Source organism: Callospermophilus lateralis, chromosome 1, assembly GCF_048772815.1.
Source record: "Callospermophilus lateralis isolate mCalLat2 chromosome 1, mCalLat2.hap1, whole genome shotgun sequence".
NCBI lineage: Eukaryota > Metazoa > Chordata > Mammalia > Rodentia > Sciuridae > Callospermophilus > Callospermophilus lateralis.
Window position 1 is genome coordinate 141,144,263 of NC_135305.1, and position 19,234 is coordinate 141,163,496.

The 19,234-nt window shown below is 39.7% G+C and overlaps 1 protein-coding gene across 1 annotated transcript in view; it reads right to left on the reverse strand.

Moving 5' to 3' along the window:
• Positions 1-665: 665 nt before the first annotated feature.
• The window catches only part of LOC143399022 (sodium/glucose cotransporter 1-like), a 62,916-nt gene continuing 44,347 nt past the window's right edge, over positions 666-19,234 (reverse strand). The window contains exons 12-17 of the mRNA XM_076855738.1: positions 9,313-9,481; positions 6,477-6,692; positions 3,681-3,783; positions 2,956-2,967; positions 1,053-1,156; positions 666-875 (exon numbers count right to left, since the gene is read on the reverse strand). Coding sequence (XP_076711853.1) covers positions 666-875; positions 1,053-1,156; positions 2,956-2,967; positions 3,681-3,783; positions 6,477-6,692; positions 9,313-9,481 — 814 coding nt within the window. The remainder of the gene's footprint in view (positions 876-1,052; positions 1,157-2,955; positions 2,968-3,680; positions 3,784-6,476; positions 6,693-9,312; positions 9,482-19,234) is intronic.

Here is a 19,234-nt window from a genome sequence, read left to right on the forward strand (position 1 = left end):
GCAACTGTTGTTCCATGGCTTGTGGTCATCAGCACTGGGTACCCTTGAGTGAGATACCCCAGTAGGGGTGGGAAAGGGGTAGGGCTTACACCACATACAACATCTTTGCCAGCAGGGTCATACATCAAAAATGAAGAGACAACAAAACAGTGGAGAGTCGGCATAGGAAGGAAATGGTTACAGTCAAGTAAACACAAGAAAAAAAATACCCCCAATATATCTAGAGATAAAAAAACAAAATCAAATTTATTTATTTGTTTGTTTGTTTGTTTATTTATTTATGGTGCTGGGGATTGAACCCAGGGCCTTGTGCATGAAGGCAAGCACTCTACCAACTGAACTATATCTTCAGCCCCCAAATTAAATTTAAAGTGAAAGTTAGTGCTTATGCAGTAAAACCATTTGAAGAAAATGACTCATTTTGGAGAGGAGCAGATGTTCTCATTTACATAGTCTCTATAATCTTGAATGGACTTTGTTCTGTCCCCCTGTGGCAAGCATGACCAGCAGCTGGTCACATTTGATTCATGAAACCAAGGGAGAGTTTCCATTAGTATAATCCTTGACCTCATATCCTTGGGTCTCCCATATCTATTTCATGATGAGGGAGTCTGGGAAAGGCAGCAGCCCTGCCTGCCCTCTGGACAACTCCAGCATGAGCTGTTTCAGAAGAAGTAGATGTGGCTGAGGACTACAAGCATAATCAAGATGATCCCACTGGCATTGACCATCCAGAATGGCTCTTCTGATATTTCACCCCAATCTGTACCTCCTGCCTTTTTCTTGGTATCCTCCATCTTCCTGGTTGCTGTTTTTGGGGCTAGAATCTCTATACCTCCTGACATATCACCATGCTCCATCCTCTCCTTGGTCTCCTCCATCTTCCTGGTGGCTGATTTTGGAGCCAGCATCTCTGTACTTTTTGATATATCACCATGCTCTATCCTTTCCTTGCTCACCTTCAACTTCCTGGTTGCCTCTTCTGGGGCCAGCACCTCTGTACTTTCTGTACCTTCTGCTATGTCACTATGCTCTACCTTTACCTTAGTTGCCTCCATATTTTCCTTTGTGGGCTTTTCAGGGGCCAACTTGGGGCCCAGCTGTGGCTCCAGGCCACAGAACAGGTTCCAGGTCTTCCAGAGGCAAGTGTTGGCTTCTAGAACATAAGGAACGGGAAAAGGTCAGGAGGCATGCAGGGTATGACACAGGAGGTAAGATCTCATAGGGAGTCATGTCTCAACAGCAAGTCCAGTATGCAATCCAACAACTCACTCCTAATAAAGAAGTGTTCAGCCTAAACATGGAATGTCTATGACCATCCTTAGAGATGTGACTGAGGTAGAGGGTGGGACAAAGGACTTAGGAAACACTCTGGGGGCAGAGTAGGGCTCCAGAGCTATCAGTTGTACCCAGAACCCTAATTGGGAAGCTAAGTATCATGGGAGCACAGTCCTTCCATGTGCACCCTGCTGTGCCATGGCAATGCCATTCCCTGTTTCTATAGGTCTAGAACAAATGGTAGCTGGTCCTCTGAGCATGTACTCCACCTAGGTCATTAGTCTTTGGAGGGTGGAGGAAGCCCTGCAAGTCCTGGAAATAAGACACCACTCTCTTTGGCAGCTTCTTGGAAAATGTCTTCTCCCAGCAGCTGCCAGTCTCTCTGGCAGTAGGGCTCAGTAGGGCATTTGAAGATGCCTAGGTCCTTGTAGGAACTTTCTCTTGTATAGGAGGGGAGTCTAAGAATCACAGAAAGTTTTCCATTCATTTTCTTAAGGCAAACTAGTGGAAATACATAACTGTGGAGCTTGAATTTTACTCTAGTGTCTGTGCTATGGATGCTGGCTTGCCCCTTGGGACTGGTTTAGGCTCAGGTCAGCACCACGGTCAGCTCCCAGCACACTAGTATGGGCCCAGTGGCTGCCTGGGATTTGTCTGTAGAGCCATTCCTGGGAATGTTTCCCTCCTGGATGACAATACAACCCTATTTTAGTCAGAGTGGGCTCTCAGCATTGGACACTGTGACATCTTCTGTCTCATGCCATTGGACAGCCTCTAAGTCAGTGTCTCCTGCAGTGGAGGTTGAGAAGACATCAGGGATGATGGAACCCATCTGACAGGGATGGAAGAGTCTGTTAGAAGGGAAAGGGTGTCTGTAGCTGGAGAACCTTAAAGCCAGTGACACAGGTATATGTTTGGGATGAGAAGTCTGATCACCAGCCACACTCTTGCTTCTGTTCTCAGACACCCAAGTTATAACACTATCATGAAGCTTCCAGGACCTAAGAGGCAGCTGGAAGAGACAACTAGAATTGAAAAGGCAACCAATTGTTCAGCCACAGCCCAAAGGCACAACTGTCACTTCAAACAGACAAGGCAGTTTGATGGGCAGCTGTCTGGTCCAGAGGCTGAAAGGCCATACTTTGGAGTGAGACTGCTGGTTTTAAATCCCAGCTCTACCACTGTCTGGCCATCTATGGGGCGAGGGACAAGTTATCTGACTGCCAATTGCCTTAAAGTCCTCAGTTTTAAAATAATGGTGGTATTTATCAAATGTGAGTATAATTTTGGCAGCATCTGGAAGATTGTGGGTACCCAGAAGGTCAGCTTAAAGAAGAACTGTCAGCAGACATCAGAAGGAGCCTCTAGGAGTATAGGGACCTATGCCCAGGGGAGACCACTGGGGCTTTCCCCAACCAAATGCCTATCTTATTTTGCATGTATCAGGAGGTATCCCTGATCCTTTCTGGACTCTGGACTTCCCCAAGAGGAGTGCATACAACCTTGCCCCAGCCAGAACCCTGCTTTCTTCCTAGCTAGGCCTTTTTCTTCTCTCCCTTCCTCCCACAAACTCATAGCCTCTTCACCATTCTCTACCCCAGGCTCAGGACTAATCTCATTATGTCCTTTATCCCTGTTTGCGTCAGGGGCTGCAAAAAGCTCAGGTCACCTCAGCACCCCCCCATGTCCCTGAATACTCTTTTTCTGACCTATCTGCTGAAAACCTTTCTTTTACTCTCCGAAGGCCCAGGGCTTCAGCCTCTCCCAGAGACACTCTCCCCCTTCTTTCTTGGACTGAAACCTAGTTATTCCCTAGACCTGCTTCTGCGGTGCCCTCTTAGGTAGGGCTGCCCCCTCCCTCCCTGCTCCTCCATCCATACTATAGAGAGCAGTCTCCTGTCCCCTTCACTGACTACTTCCTTCTTGGCACCACACCATCAGATAGCTCTGTTGGAGGTGCAATAGTGTGTAGCTAAACCCAAAGACCAGTTCTTGGGCATGGTCTTTCTTCACCTATCAGTGTTTACCTCAGTGATTTACCTCACATTTGAAACACTTGAGGACACCAGACCCTTCTGATTTTCTTTCCTCTTTCTGGCTCCCCCTTATTGCCTGAGTGCCCCTTTCTTCAATCCCACCACCTCCAGGAGCCGCTCAGCACAATTCCTTTCTTCCCCCTCAACCCCGCCTGCTAACTATGGATGTTGGATGGCCTCACAACTTCTGCATGCCCTAACTGCCCCAGGAGGCATCTGAGGGAAAATAAAAGCCAGTGCCTCTGCTTGGAAGATTATTTCTGAGGATTAAGATACTGAGGCAGAAGGTGCTAGGTCAGCAACACAGGCCAAGCATTATTCTAGACCACGTCACACAGGACCCCTCCAAGGGCTCTTCTTTCTCACCTTCCTGGGGTGGGGGATTGGGGAATCTCTTCCATTGTATATCTGTGTCTAGATCCACCCTCTCCTCTTGGCTGTTGCGCAAACTCCAGCAGAGCCCATGAAGCTGGAGGGTGGAGAAAACAGGGGCATGTCACCACTGGGCCCTGTCATGCAGCCAGAGAGTACCACAGCCCACAGCTGGGACTAGGATCCTGATGGACTGAAAAGAGATCTGGTTGTCAGACTATAACAAAAGATGGAAGGAAGGTGGGATGGGAAATCATAACTACTATGATTTGGGTTTTAGTTCTGGCTAAGGTATCATGTGATTGTGTGATTTTGGCAAAGAGTGGTACAAAGAGTGTGTCCTTCAATGTAAAGCAAGGGGTTGGACACAGTGAGCTCAGGGCTCTTTTCCATTTTGAGGGTCCAAAACTATGCACCCCTCAGGCTGGGAAAAGTTGCCCATTACCCTTGTGGTACCCTCGTTCTGGTGGTTTTGGGGAAGCTGCTGTCATTCCAGAAGCTCTATACAGAGCATCAGACACAGCAGGAATGCTGCCCAGGAGGGGTTGTACCTGGCCCTGGAGTAGAACTTGATTACTCAAATTCAATAGCATATTTGCAGATGCTAAAGAAGAGCAATCCATTTCCTTTCTGATCTCTAATTCTTCTCTCTTCCTAAAAACATATGAAAAGTAACAAAACTTTGGGAGGTAACAAAACTCAAGTCAATTGCTGTTTCTTGTGGGGGAAGGTTAGGGTAGCAAAAGCACAGGTGAACATTTTTTCCAAATCCAAGTCTGTTGAAGGATATAATGCATCCAAACCTATTACATCAGCCTTGGTGCAGTCTAGGTGAATTCCTGCCTTGAATGGTTATCTGTTAATACACAATGGGCTGCTCATTAGCCTTGCTGGCTGGGCAGCCTCCCCAGCCTGCCCCATTCCAAGACTCAACCCTGTCTTTCAAATTAAAATGTTGGGACTACAATTTTGTTGTGTTATTGATAGACTCAGCTTAACTTTTAAATATTTCTTGATAATGCCATATACAGTTTGCCTTCCTAGCAACACTATCAATCTCCTGTGGATGAGGTCACTGGATGTGCTGGCAGGGCCTGGATCCTAGTGATGCTTCTGAGCATGGATGATTTGGGGGCAGAAGGTCCTACCTCCCCTGGTTGTGGTGAGCAGAGGTGCCATTTGGAAGGCTCAGGCCAATGCCTGGCATGTTGTCACTGATCCAAAAAGTGCTACTTTTTCTCTCAGGTTCCTCCCCTCTAGGCAGCTACTTTGTCTTTTCCAGAGAACTGGTGCTTTGCTAGGGAGCTGGGAGACACTCACTTGGCTGAGTAAGTGAGAAGTGGACACAAGGAAGCTGGCAGTAAGAGAAAAGTGGAAAAGAATGCCAACAATCTGAACAATGAAGGCCCTGAGCAGCAGGAAACTTAAAGTCAGCCACCCCCAGGGTTTCAAGACATTAGGAGTAGGGGAGTCTCTCATGCTGTCACTGATTCAAGAGAATCTGCAGTGGAGTGTGAGCATCTGGCTCTTCTCTCCATTCATTATCTTCCTTTTCCAACTGGGCTGTGTATGCAAGAGAGGAATGAATCAAGTGGAAAATAATAAGAAGAAAGAGGGACTGCGGATACAGCTCAGTTGGTAGAGTACTTGCCTTGCATGCACAAGGTCCTGAGTTCAATCCCCAGCACCACCAAAAAAAAAAAAAAAAAAAAAATACCCTAAGTACATGTATGAAGACACAAATGGTGTGACTCTACTTTGTGTACAACCAGAGATATGAAAAATTATGTTCCATATGTGTAATATGAATTGTAATACATTCTGCTGTCATATATAACAAATTAAAATGAACAAAAAGAAAAAAAAGAGTGGCCAAAACAGAGCTGGGAATCTCTGAGGTTTGCTGTCTTCCAAGTTTACCTGTCCTTGTAACTCAACTTTTGATAATAGAATACCAGCTTTTGTCCAGATTCTGAGCAAAATTGTAAGAAAGGCACTGGCCTTACATATTCATGCCCTTCTGAGTTTCCTCACTAAACTCCAGATCTCTTGATTGCTGGATGGATGACCAGGACCCTTACTCCTTCCACTTTCTGGTGAGGTCAAGTCCCTGTCCTGCTAAGGTGCCCAAGTAGGTGATATGGTGGAACCAGTGTGAGCTTTAGAGTCAGGTTGGAGCCCAGGTCTGCTGCTTACTAGTTTTGTTACTTTCAACAAATTACTTAACTTCTCTGAGCCCAGGTAAATAAACATCTAAAACTTAACTAACGCCTGCCTCCTGGGAAGTAGAAAATGGTTTATGAGAAGGCTAAAGCATCTGTGCCTCCCTTTTCCCAGAAGCTTAAATTCTTCTGGGTGGGCAACAGCTTGAACTTCCCTGATTACATTAATTCATATTGAGGTTAGTGAATTTAATACTTCCAAAGAAAATTTGTATTTTATTAGCAAAATTATCAATCTAAATGAATACTTAATTCGCAGATCATTGAAGAGTTTTTAGTTTTTTGGGGGGTAATGCTGGGGACTGAACCCATGGGCTGGCACATGTTGGAAGTGCTAAGAACTCTACCGCTGTGCTACATTCCTAGCTACTAGTGTTTTGTTTTTTTTTAAACAAAGGCAAGCCATTTTTTTAAATAGGCAAATTATTTCTGTGTCACATTCCTATTTTTGACCCACCATCTCCAACCCTCCCACTTCCAAAGAGGAATCCAGGCACTCTTTACCAATTTGCTGCACCCTGGGACTATGAAGTTGACCCCCCTAAAGCATCTTAATAGCAGCACTTACATGTTTATCCGGAATTGGGTCTGTGATTAAGGAGATCCCCAGAATGCTCAGAAGACTAACTAGGAGGAGGAACATGCTAAAATACAGGTAGTGCATGCCACAGATAAGCATGGGACACTTGATGCTGTTCTCGCAGGTCTGGAGTCCGTAGGCTAACTCGGCCAGCAGTCGAAAGACACCAATCACAATTCCAAAACTCAGCCCCCAGAAGGCACCCTGTCAAAGGAGGAACCCAACAGAATTACTTGGGAAGAAGACATATGATGAGACAAACCACTTTCCTCATTCCCCTTGCTAGTTGGGTTCTAAAACTGGTTATAGTTAGGGGATTGATACCTTGCAGAAGATAGTATGAGCAAGTGAGAAGATGCCAGATTGGAGACACTGGTACTATCTCTTAGGTTAATTAGAGAACTTAAGAAAAATTGGAAACACTATTAAGTGAGACCATCAATAGGCATCTCAAAGTAAATGTGTCCAAAAAGAACCCCATCTTCCCCATTTCCTCAGGTGGCACCTCCATTTCCCTCTTTGCTTTGGTGCCTTTTCCCAAGCTCTCTGGCTCCTTTCTTTTCATCCTGCTATCCCACCAATCCTTCAACAAACCCTGTTGGCTCTAACCATAAAATGTATCCAGAATCTCATTCCTTGCCATCAACTCCATAGCCACCATGTTAATCCCACTCTGCCATCTTTTCTCACACAGCTGGGTTCCCCACTTTAGATTTCTAATTGCCCACTGGCCTTGCAGAAACCTGAATGGTCTCTTGAAGCTTACATTAGAGAATGCCATGTCTTTATCTAGACCTTCAGTGGCTTATTATCACCTGCTATCAGACTCAGATCTCAACCCACACCACAGTTGACCTTGCCTGGTTCTGCTATTCTCCCTTGGTAATTCCACTCCATTTGTAATGTCCTTCTTGCATCTTGAACCTACTCACTTTGTTCTTGGCGTGGGCTTTGTACTTGCCCTTCTCTTGACTTGGCTTTCTCTGTAGATCTTGGTATTTCTGTCTCATTCTTCAGGTTTTAGATTCTAGGTCATTTCCTTAGAAGAAGTCTCTTGCCACCTTACCTCATATCCTTGTCTGCCCTATTTCCTAGCTTTCCTTGCTACCTCTGTGATCCTTTTTAATATTTTAAACAGCACTATGTCACCATCATTAATCTTTATTTGCTCAATGTGTTTCTTTTGTCTCCAATTAGATACTCCATGAGAATAAGGACTTGATCTTGGCTTTGGAAGTGGATTTGGAGTCTGATTCAGGAGGGGCTGAATGTCAGAGGAAAGAGAGATAGGCAAATACTGTGGGAGAAAGAGCTAAACCAAAAAGCCAAGGAGAAGATCCACAGGAACTAATTCCTAAAGGAGATGGGCAGAAGCTAGATGAACCCACCATCCAAAACAGGGTGGAAGAGAGGGCCAGAAAAAGTGCTCTAGGTTAAAGAGGTTACATGCAATTTGGTTGCAACCGTGGACTGGGGGTAGCAAGAAAGTCCCACACCAGATCCCTCCATTTTCCTTGGTGATTCCCCCATATCCTGAGGTTGGTGTTATAGAAGAGAGGTAGAGTCCCCTGACTACCTTCCTCTCTTGAAATGCCCTTCCCAGGAAATCAAAATCTGGCACCCAGACTGCTCCCCCTGCATTCTTGCTGCTAATTTGGGTCCTGATGAGCTGGGTGGAAAAGGAGCAGTGGCAGGTCATCTACAGGACTGAACATCTCATTTTTTTTAAAGAAGGAAAAAGGGAAAACAAAACAAAATAAAAAGAAAATGGAACAAAACAAATGAACAAGAAGATTGAACACCTGAGATGAGCCTGGGAAAAAGTTTCAGTCAGGTGGAATATCCTGGCAAAGCAAATAGCTTATAACAAATGAAGAGAGACCAAAGACAGCAGGGGACAGTATAGCAATCAGCACTGACTGGTACCTAGGGGCTGGGCATAGGGAGGACAAGTCCTGGGAGATGGGCAGGGCCAGATCACAGAGGGCCTTAGGTGCCATGCTCAGTAATGTGAGGATCAATCACCTAGTGCTGTCTAGGGAAACAAAAAAGTTTAACAAAATCACTCAGTGCTGTCTAGGGAAACAAAAAAGTTTACTCAAAAATTAAAAAATAAAAAAGAAAAGAGTCAAGGAAACTATACTTTAAAAGTCTTATTGATGAAATAATAAAACCATTAATTGAGATCTTTATTTGGTCTTAAGTGTGGCTGAAAGAGATGGTCCAAATAGTTACCTCCTCAATGCAGAGAAGGTGGAAGGAGCCTGCTGCTGTATATCCCCCATGTGAGTGTGGGACCACAAGGATGACACATCTGTGTACATTGGTAATAGAAGATTATTTTCTTTTTTCTTTTTTTTAAAGAGAGAGAGAGGGAGAGAGAATTTTTTTAATATTTATTTTTTAGATTTCGGCGGACACAGCATTTTTGTATGTGGTGCTGAGGATCGAACCTGGGCCGCACGCATGCCAGGCGAGTGCGCTACCGCTTGAGCCACATCCCCAACCGGAAGATTATTTTCTTGCAGCCAAATATGCAGAAGGAAAAAGCATTTAGTTTTGTAACATCACGTCCACAAATGTAAGGTGATTAGTTTTGCATGGCATGGCTGAAAATGGATTACATTAGAAAGGATGGAAAACAAATCATTCTTTCTCTCCCTGTATATAAGCAAGCTTGGGACAAATCTGCCCAAGAGGATATCATCTCTCAGAAAGCAATGAAGGTCTCTTGAAGCACAAGAGACTCTCCTAGGGCAACCTATTAAAGACCCCTACAGTGTGAATGAAGCAGCCCCTCACACCATTCCATGCCAACACCCACCTGTTCATTTACTCTTTTGCAAAATATAGCAAGCAGGGATACGGCAGTGACTGGTGGAGTCAGGTAACTCTTAGCAACCTGTATGTATTCAAACAGGTTTTTACTGTGAGCTGTTTCTATAATACGGACCCAGGCAATGGTGACAGCAAGTAAAGCTATAATAAAAAACCTGCAAGTTAAACCAACAATTAGTGATGAGTTTGATGATTTTCCTCTGCTAATAAAATATCTACAACCATGTACTATTAATTCAGTTATTTCCTACTCTTTAATTTCATTATTATTATTTTTTGCAGTGCTAGGGATCAAGCCCAAGGCCTTCCACATGCTAATGAAGTGCTCTATCATTGAGCTACACCCCTGCCTTATTCCTTAGTTTAAATTCAGGTGCCCACTCATAAGTATTGGGGAAGAGGAGCTAGCAATACCCTTAAACACAAATAGGTGTCACAAGGCTATAGATGAAAGCCCTTAAACTTCTGAACAAATAAATCTGAGTATCTATACTAGACTGTCACCAAATTTGGAGGCTATATTTAACTAGATGTGGAGGGTCAGTCAGCCTTAAAATACATACTACATGAAAAATACTAATTTCTTGAGAAGTAATTCATTTTTAAAAAGTTCATACAGATTACTCTGGCTCACAATTTTAAAGATTTCAGCAAGTTGAGAAACTTATTTTGTGCAATATAAGTGTGAGAGTCATCACAAGGTGCAAAGGTGGTTCAATATTAGAAAATCAATCAGTGGAACCACTAAGATATTGAAGGGGAGTAAAAACCCATCTATATCCCAACTGACACAATGAAATATTTAACAAAATGTAACACAATGGAAATATATTTGGGATAATGAGTAAAAGTAACTACCTCAACATGATAAAGAACATTTACAAAAAACCCATAAATAGTATCATACTCAATAATGAAAGACTGAAAGTTTTCCCTTTGAGATCTCTAAAAAAGAACCAAGGCTACAAATCTTCATTACCTTTTCTAAGGAAATGATTTTTAATGTATATCTATAAAATTACACTAAATCAAGTGTCATCCCAAAGATGAATAAATATTAATTACATATCGATAAGGGCTAAACATTATGAGAGAGTGAATATAAGCAAGAAAGGACCAATCCAACAAAAAAGAGGCAAAGAAACAAATTTGGTAATTATGAAATAGTTCACACTGGACTAACCTTCTCATAGGTGACAATGATAAACTCTGGACCACTTATAAAAATGTCTTAAAGACATTGAGAACAACTCAAACTGGACAGAAGTGGGAAGGAGTCCAATCCTTGAAATAAAGGAACTGCATGAAGTGAGATAGTTACACAGCTTTTCTACCAAGGGCTCTCCCTAGTCTTCCAATGTGGAGTGACCAGCAGTTAAGCCCAGAGTCCCATTCTTACTGAGTTGAGTTGATAGAGGTTGAGGATTTAGAGCAGTTAAAAATTGTGGGGAGAAATTCCAGAAATCATGGAGCCACAGATCAAGGGGATCCAAATCTGTACATAAACTTCTCTTGAATCCCTGGCTCACCCTGGAAAATACGCATGCGTAGAAGAATTTCTAAAGAGTCCAAAACAGGAAAGTGTTGGAAAGGCATAAAAAACTAAGGATTTCAGTTGCTGCTTACATTAAGAGAGACACAAATTAGAGTTGGAATTCCATTAAGTTAGAGGGGCTTTGTAATGACCTTAGGCTTTTCACTGAAATCCCCGAAGGGCCATATTTTAGGAATACAGACTCTATTCCAGGGCTAAGAATTTGCCATAAGACTAAGAGAAAAACTGAAACAACCTACTCTATCAAAGTATAAAATTAGATCTTTATGAGTTTAAGGTGATCAGCTAACAACTTACCTGAATGTTAGGACAAAAACCAATACTTTATGGAGGAATGTGATCCAGAGTTCCTGCAATGTATCATACAAAATGTCTAGTATACATTAAATTTACTAAGCACATTAGGAAAAAAAAACCATAAGCAATCAGTAGAAATGGATCCCAAGTTGACTCAGATATTAAAATTGGCAAATAAAGATTTCAAAGCAGCTACATTAAAGGATATGAAGAAAATGATGGTTATGAGTGAACAGACAGGAAACCATGACAGAAAACTGGAAACCATTTAAAAGCTTTGGAAAGGAACCATATAGAAATTCCAGAACTAAAATTCTGATTCAATATCTGAAATGAAAAATTTGCTGATTAGTCTTAACAATAGATTGGAAATGGCAGAGGAAAGAGCCAATAAATCCAAAGATAGACTGATAGAACTAAACTGAAGAACATAGAGAAAAAAATTAAAATAAAAACAAGTCTTAATGATTTATGGGATAATATCAAAAGGGCTAATATATATGTAAGTAGAGTGACAAAAAAGAGGAGAAAACAACGAAGAAAAACATGCTAAGAAAAGGTGGTCAAAACTCCCCAAATTCGGTGAAAACCATTAATTTATAGATTTCAGCTCAGCAAAACCTATACAGTATAAACACACATGCATGTATATGTGTGTGTGCGCATGCACAAACACACACACACAAACACACACATTAATATCTCATAATAATACTGTCAAAAAGCCAAAAAAATGAGGGGAAAACTTTGAAAGTCACAGAAAAAAAATATATATATTCATACAGAGAGCAAAAATATGAATTACAGCTGACTTCTCATCAGAAACAAGATGGCAGAAGAGAATAGAACAGCATCTTTAAAGTGGTGAAAGAAAAATATTGTCAACCTAGACTTATATATTCAGTAAAAATGTCCTTCAAAAACAGGGATGAAATAAAAAGTTCTGATAAACAAAAACTGAGAATCTGTCATTCTATTTTGTGCTGGTTTAGCACAAAACCACAGACGGGATAATTTATAAAGAACAGATTTTTTTTTTTCCCTCAGAGTTCTGGAGGTTGGAAGTCCAAGATCAAGATGCTAGCATTTGGTGTCTGGTGAGTGCTGTGTCTTCTGGAGGAAAGGAACAGTATGTCCTCATGTGGCAGAAGGGCAAGAGAGCCTAATGCTGCTCTTATAAGGACCTTAATCCCATTCATGGCAGGGGGAGGGTGTTGTGAACTAATCAGCTCTTAAAGTACTGAACTCTTGAGAGCTTGTTTGGAGGTTCTGACAGCGGAGTGCAGCAACTTGTATTTCTTGACCAAAACATAGTCATCCTCTATCGGGGAAGGGCGCCCCCTTCACTGAGCTTACAGCTTTGGGAGGGAGGTACTTGAAGTAGTGAGGCAGGAAGAGGACACCCACCTAGTCAGTCAAATCAGCCAAATCAACCTGGTGATCAATAGGGTGACAGATGTAGCAGCCAGATAGCCCTCACATCCAGGCCTGAACTGTTAACACCATCACATTAACCATTAAATTTCAACAACTGAGTTTTGAAGGAGATACATTCAAATCATAGCACTAGCTACTTTAAGATTTATTGTAAATGTACAGTAATCAAGACACTTTAATGCTGGTATCAAGATAGATAAATAGATTATGGAATAAATGAATAAAAAAAGATCCATATGTATATGGCCTATTGATGTTAGCCAAAGGTGCTAAAATGTTGGGGAAGATATGAAGTAATTAGAATTGCTACACATTGCTTATGTACTCCTTTGGAAAATAGTTTGGCAGTTATTTATAAAGTGAAACATATGCCTACCCTTAGCCTATTAAGTCTACTCATACTATTATCCCAGAGAAATTATACTTAGGTCCACAAAAAATCTTCTGTAAGAATGTTTAGAGCCCCAAACTGAAAACAATCCAGATGCCCATTAACAGTATGGCTAACCAAGTGTAATATATTTATACAATGGGATACTAAAATTCAGCAAGAAAAATGAACAAACCATCGAAATATAAAAATACCTGGATAAATCTCAAAACACTATGTTAAACAAAGCCAGACACAAAATAGCATGAAACATATGATTATGCTCATATTAACTGATATTCTTTTTTTAATTGATTTTCAAAACACTACAGAGCTCATGATATATCATCTTTCATACATTTGACTCGATTGGGTTATGAATTCCCATTTTTTTCCCCAAATACAAATTGCAGAATCACATCAGTTACACACTCACATTTTTACATAATGGCATATTAGTGACTGTTGTGTTCTGCTACCATTCCTATCCCCTACTATCCCCCCTCCACTCCCCTCCCCTCCCATCTTCCCTCTCTACCTCCTCTGATGTTGTTCAATTCTCTCCCTTTTTCCCCTCCTCCTTTCCCCTCACAACCTCTTATAATTTTGTGTAACATTGAAGGTCTCCTACTTTTTCCATATGCTTTCCCTTCTCTCTCCCTTTCTCTCCCCCCTCTCGTCTTTGTTTAATGTTAGTCTTTTCTTCATGCTCATCCTTCCTGTTCTGTTCTTAGTTGCTCTCTTTATATCAAAGAAGACATTTGGCATTTGTTTTTTAAGGATTGGCTAGCTTCGCTTAGCATAATCTGCTCTAATGCCATCCATTTCCCTGCAAATTCTATGATTTTGTCATTTTTTAGTGCCGCATAATATTCCATTGTGTATAGATGCCACATTTTTTTTTTATCCATTCATCTATTGAAGGGCATCTAGGTTGGTTCCACAGTCTAACTATTGTGAATTGTGCCGCTATAATCATTGATGTGGCAGTATCCCTATAGTACGCTCTTTTAAGATCCTCAGGGAATAGTCCGAGAAGGGCGATAGCTGGGTCAAATGGTGGATCCATTCTCAGCTTTCCCAGGAATCTCCATACTGCTTTCCAAATTGGCCTCATCAATTTTCAGTCCCACCAGCAGTGTACAAGTGTACCCTTTTCCCCACATCCTTGCCAACACTTATTGTTGTTTGACTTCATAATGGCTGCCAATCTTACTGGAGTGAGATGGTATCTTAGGGTGGTTTTGATTTGCATTTCTCTGATTGCTAGAGATGGTGAGCATTTTTTCATGTACTTGTTGATTGATTGTATGTCCTCCTCTGAGAAGTGTCTGTTCAGGTCCTTGGCCCATTTGTTGATTGGGTTATTTGTTATCTTATTGTTTAATTTTTTGAGTTCTTTGTATATTCTGGATATTAGGGCTCTATCTGAAGTGTGAGGGGTAAAAATTTGTTCCCATGAAGTAGGCTCTCTATTTACCTCTTTTATTGTTTCTCTTGCTGAGAAAAAACTTTTTAGTTTAAGTAAGTCCCATTTGTTTATTCTTGTTATTAACTCTTGTGCTATGGGCGTCCTATTAAGGAATTTGGAGCCCGACCCCACAGTATGTAGATCGTAGCCAACTTTTCTTCTATCAGACGCAGTGTCTCTGATTTGATATCTAGCTCCTTGATCCATTTTGAGTTAACTTTTGTGCATGGCGAGAGAAAGGGATTCAGTTTCATTTTGTTGCATATGGATTTCCAATTTTCCCAGCACCATTTGTTGAAGATGCTATCCTTCCTCCATTGCATGTTTTTAGCCCCTTTATCAAATATAAGATAGTTGTAACTTTGTGGATTAGTCTTTGTGTCCTCTATTCTGTACCATTGGTCCACCTGCCTGTTTTGGTACCAGTACCACGCTGTTTTTGTTACTATTGCTTTGTAATTAACTGATATTCTTAATCCTAATGTTAGTGCAATACATTTTCCCTTTAATGATCTGTTTCTTTTATATCAGGTGTAAGTAATCTTTACTTACATACTCCAAGGTCCTGATTTCTTATAAAGCTTTATTGTTTTACTTTTCATGTTCAAATATATACAGTTCATCTGCAATGAATTTTTGTGTATAGTATAAGATAAGAACCACTATTCCTTTTTAAATTTTAGCCCAAATCCTCAGTATCATTTGTTGAAAAATTCCTATCCCCTACCACTTTCCACATCTCTTTGCCTTAGATCAAGAAACTATGCCTGTGAATCCTTTCTGTACTTTGCATTTTGTCATGTTGGTTTGTCTATACTTGTCCCCAAACCACATTGTTTTGGTTAGTATTGATTCACAATACATACTGGTATCCATTAATGTATATACTCAGTTTTGTTTATCTGCAAGAAATTTCCTTGGCTATTACTTGCTCTTTGTATTTTTGTGTTAGAGTTGGTATGTCAATTTAAAAAAATTACTGCAATTTTGCCTGTTATTATCCTGAATAGGTAGAATAGTATGTATAGCATATTGTCAATACTAAATCTTCCAATTCATGTATATAGAATATTCCTGTACATATTTAGGTCTCATTAATATTTTCTCAACAATGCCTTGTAATTCTTGAGCAATTTTCTCACATCTTTTGGGATATTTATTTCTAGGTATCTGATATGGTTTTATGGTATTACAGGTGATAATGAGTAAAATGTTAGTTCTTGTATTTTGATCTTGTTACCAATCTTCTTAAAATCACTTTTAAATTTTAACAATTCATCTATAAAATCTTTTATGATTATTTTATTTATTCCATCTCTACTCTTTTTTTTAAAGAGTGTGAGAGAGAGGGAGAGAGAGAGAGAGAATTTTTTAACATTTATTTTTTTTTTTAGTACTTGGCGGACACAACATCTTTGTTTGTATATGGTGCTGAGGATCGAACCCGGGCCGAACGCATGCCAGGCGAGCGCGCTACCACTTGAGCCACATCCCCAGCCCCCCATCTCTATTCTTATGTAATTTATTTGCCTTTTTGGACTGGCGACACCACCAGCTACTTTAATGTGAATTAAAGTAGCTATAATGGACATATGCACCTTGTTCCCACTCTCAGGGGGAAGGATTTCCACATGTAAATATTAAGTATGGTAAGTGCTATATTTAAAATGTGTTTAAAAGTCAGAATAATTCTTAATTTGCTGAGATTCAAAGAAATAAGTGTTAAAGTTTAAAAAGGATTTTTATCTAATGAGATGAGATTTTCTTTCTTCTTTTTTTTCAGTTGATGTGGTCAAGTACCTGGGCTATTTTTAAAAATTTTATTTTTGGTTCATACATAATAATTGTACATACCTATGGGGTACAATATGATATTTCAACATATGTATACATTCTATAATAATTAATTTAGGCCAATTATCATAAATTGATGGATTTTAAAATAATAAACTATTCTTGCATTCCTGAGTAAATTGCAGATGCTCATGGTATATTATTTTTCCTATATGTTGCTGGATCTCACTTGCTAATATTTTGTTTAAAAATTTTGCATCTATGTTCATATGTGCATAAAATATATTACTCATGTTTTCTTTAGCCCTTTCTTAGTCATTTTGAAAGAGAAGGATCTTCTAAGTAGCATGCAGTTGGTTTTAAAAAATATAGTCTAATAATCTTAGCTCTTGAACTCAGGTATTTAGTATACTTATATTTCATGAAATTGTTGATAAATTTATTTATATATATCATGTTTTTATTCATTTTCTACTTAAGCCACCTGTTTAATGTTCTTTTCATTCTTTTTTCGGACTTCTTTCAGACTACTAAAATATTTCTTAGTAGTTCTCCATTTCCTTCTATTAACTCTCTTGTTAAACATTCTTGAACTATATTATTCTCTTATTGCTTTGTTTAAAGATTACATACATCCTTGATATAGTATTGTCTTGTACAAGTTTTTTTAAAATTACATCCGCATTAATTTTAAAACATTAGAATATTTAAGTTTCATTTAACCTTTTCTCAGCCTTTTCATATATTACTTTCATATGTCATAAAACCCATGGACATTTTTTCTTATTGATTTTTTTTTTAAAGAGAGAGAGAGAGAGGGAGGGAGGAAAGAGAGAATTTCAATATTTATTTTTCAGTTTTTGGCGTACACAACATCTTTGTTTGTATGTGGTGCTGAGGATCGAACCCGGGCCGCACGCACGCCAGGGGAGCGCGCTACCACTTGAGCCACATCCCCAGCCCCCTTATTGATGTTTTCAACAGTTGCTATTTGTTTATATTTACCATGTACTTATCCTGTGTGGTGCTCTTAATTCTCTGAAGTTCAATTCTATTTGGGTTATTTTGCATTAAGACTGAGGAATTTCCTTTAGTATTTCTTATAGTATAATAATTTCTTTTAGTATTTCTGTAGTACAAGTATTTCTTATAGTACACGTACTATAATGTTTCTTTTTCTCTTTCTTGCTTTATTTTGCAATGCTGGGGATTGAACCCAGAGCCTTGGACTTGCTAGGTAAGTGCTCTACCTCTGAGCTGCATCCCCATCCCTTTTTATTTTGAGTCAAGGTCTTGCTAAGTTGTCCAGGCTGGTCTTGAACTTGCAATCCTCCTACCTCAGCCTCCCAAGTGGCTGGGGATACAGGTGTACACCATCTGACCCAGCTTAACAAATTCCTTTAACTTGTATTTATCTAAGAACATATTTATTTTACCTTCATTTTGGAGAATATTTTTGATGGGTATTGAATTCTAATTTGGTAGTTATTTCTTTAGCACTTGAAGATGCTATTCCATTGTCTTTTGGCTTCCACAGTTTCTTCCAAAGACCGTCTCTTTGTTGCTTATTTAAAGGTAATGTGATTTATTTTCCGATGGCTGCTTTAAATATGTTCTAATTATATTCAATTTCCACCATAATGTAATCTAGGTATGGTTTTCTTTGTATTAATCATGCTTCAGTTTGTGGAATTTCTTAGGTTTCTGGAGAGCTGTCCATCAGTTTTGGACACTATCTTTTAAAAATTATTTCAGACCAATTTGTTCCTTTCTCTCTGTGATTTCAATATGCATATTATTACTCAGATTGTGTTTCATGTGCATCTTACTTGTATTTGTGTATTTCAGTTTGATACTATCAACTGATCCATCTTCAATAATTGTGTCTTTGGCTGTATTCAATTATTGAGTTCTTTTTTTTTTTTTTTGAGGTACTGAAGATCAAACCCAGTAGCACACTGAGTTACATCCCAAGTTCTTCTTATTTTTTACTTTGAGACAGGGTCTCATTAAGTCACCCTTGGTGACCTTGAACTTGCATTCCTTTTGCCTCAGCCTCCCAGCTAGGATTCTAGGTATGTGTCATGTTTGGCTTTCTCTGAGTTCCTAATTTCAAATATTTATTTTTAAATTCTATAAATTCTGATTTTCTGGAAGAATTCTCAATATTTTTGTGCAGTTTATAATCTCTTCCTTATATTTAAGTGTGCATAATAATCATAGTTATTTTATTCTATTTTTAATTTTTAAAAAATTTGTTCTTTTTAGATGTACATGGCAATAGAGTATATTTTGACATATTATACATACATAGAGTATAACTTATTCTAAGTAGGATCCCATTGTTGAGGTTGTACATGGTGTTGAATTTCACTGGTGGTGTATTCATATATGAACATGGGAAAGTTATGTCTGATTCATTCTACTGTCTTTCCTATTCCCATCCCTCTCCCTTCCCTTCATTCTCCTTTATCTAATCCAATGAACTTCTATTCTATTTTCCCTACTTATTGTGTGTCAGCATTGCATATCAGAAGATTTTTGGCCCTTGGTTTTTGGGGACTGGCTTATTTCACTTAGCATTATAGCCTCCAGTTCTATCCATTTACCAGCAAATGTCATAATTTCATTCATCCTTATGGCTGAGTTACACTCCATTGCGTGTGTATGTGTGTGTGTATCACATTTTCTTTATCCATTCATTTATTGAAGGGCACTTAGGTTGGTTCCATAGTTTAGTAATTGTTAATTGAGCTGATATAAACATTGATGTGGCTGTGTCACTGATTTTAAGTCCTTTGGGGGTGTATGCCAAGGAGTGGGATAACTGGGTCAAATGGTGGTTCCATTCAAGTTTTTTGAGGAATCTCTATACTGCTTTCCAGAGTAGTTGCACCAATTTGCAGTCCCACCACCAATGTATGAGTGTACCCTATCTCCCCACATCTTTCCTAACATTTACTGTTGCTTGCAATCTTGATAAT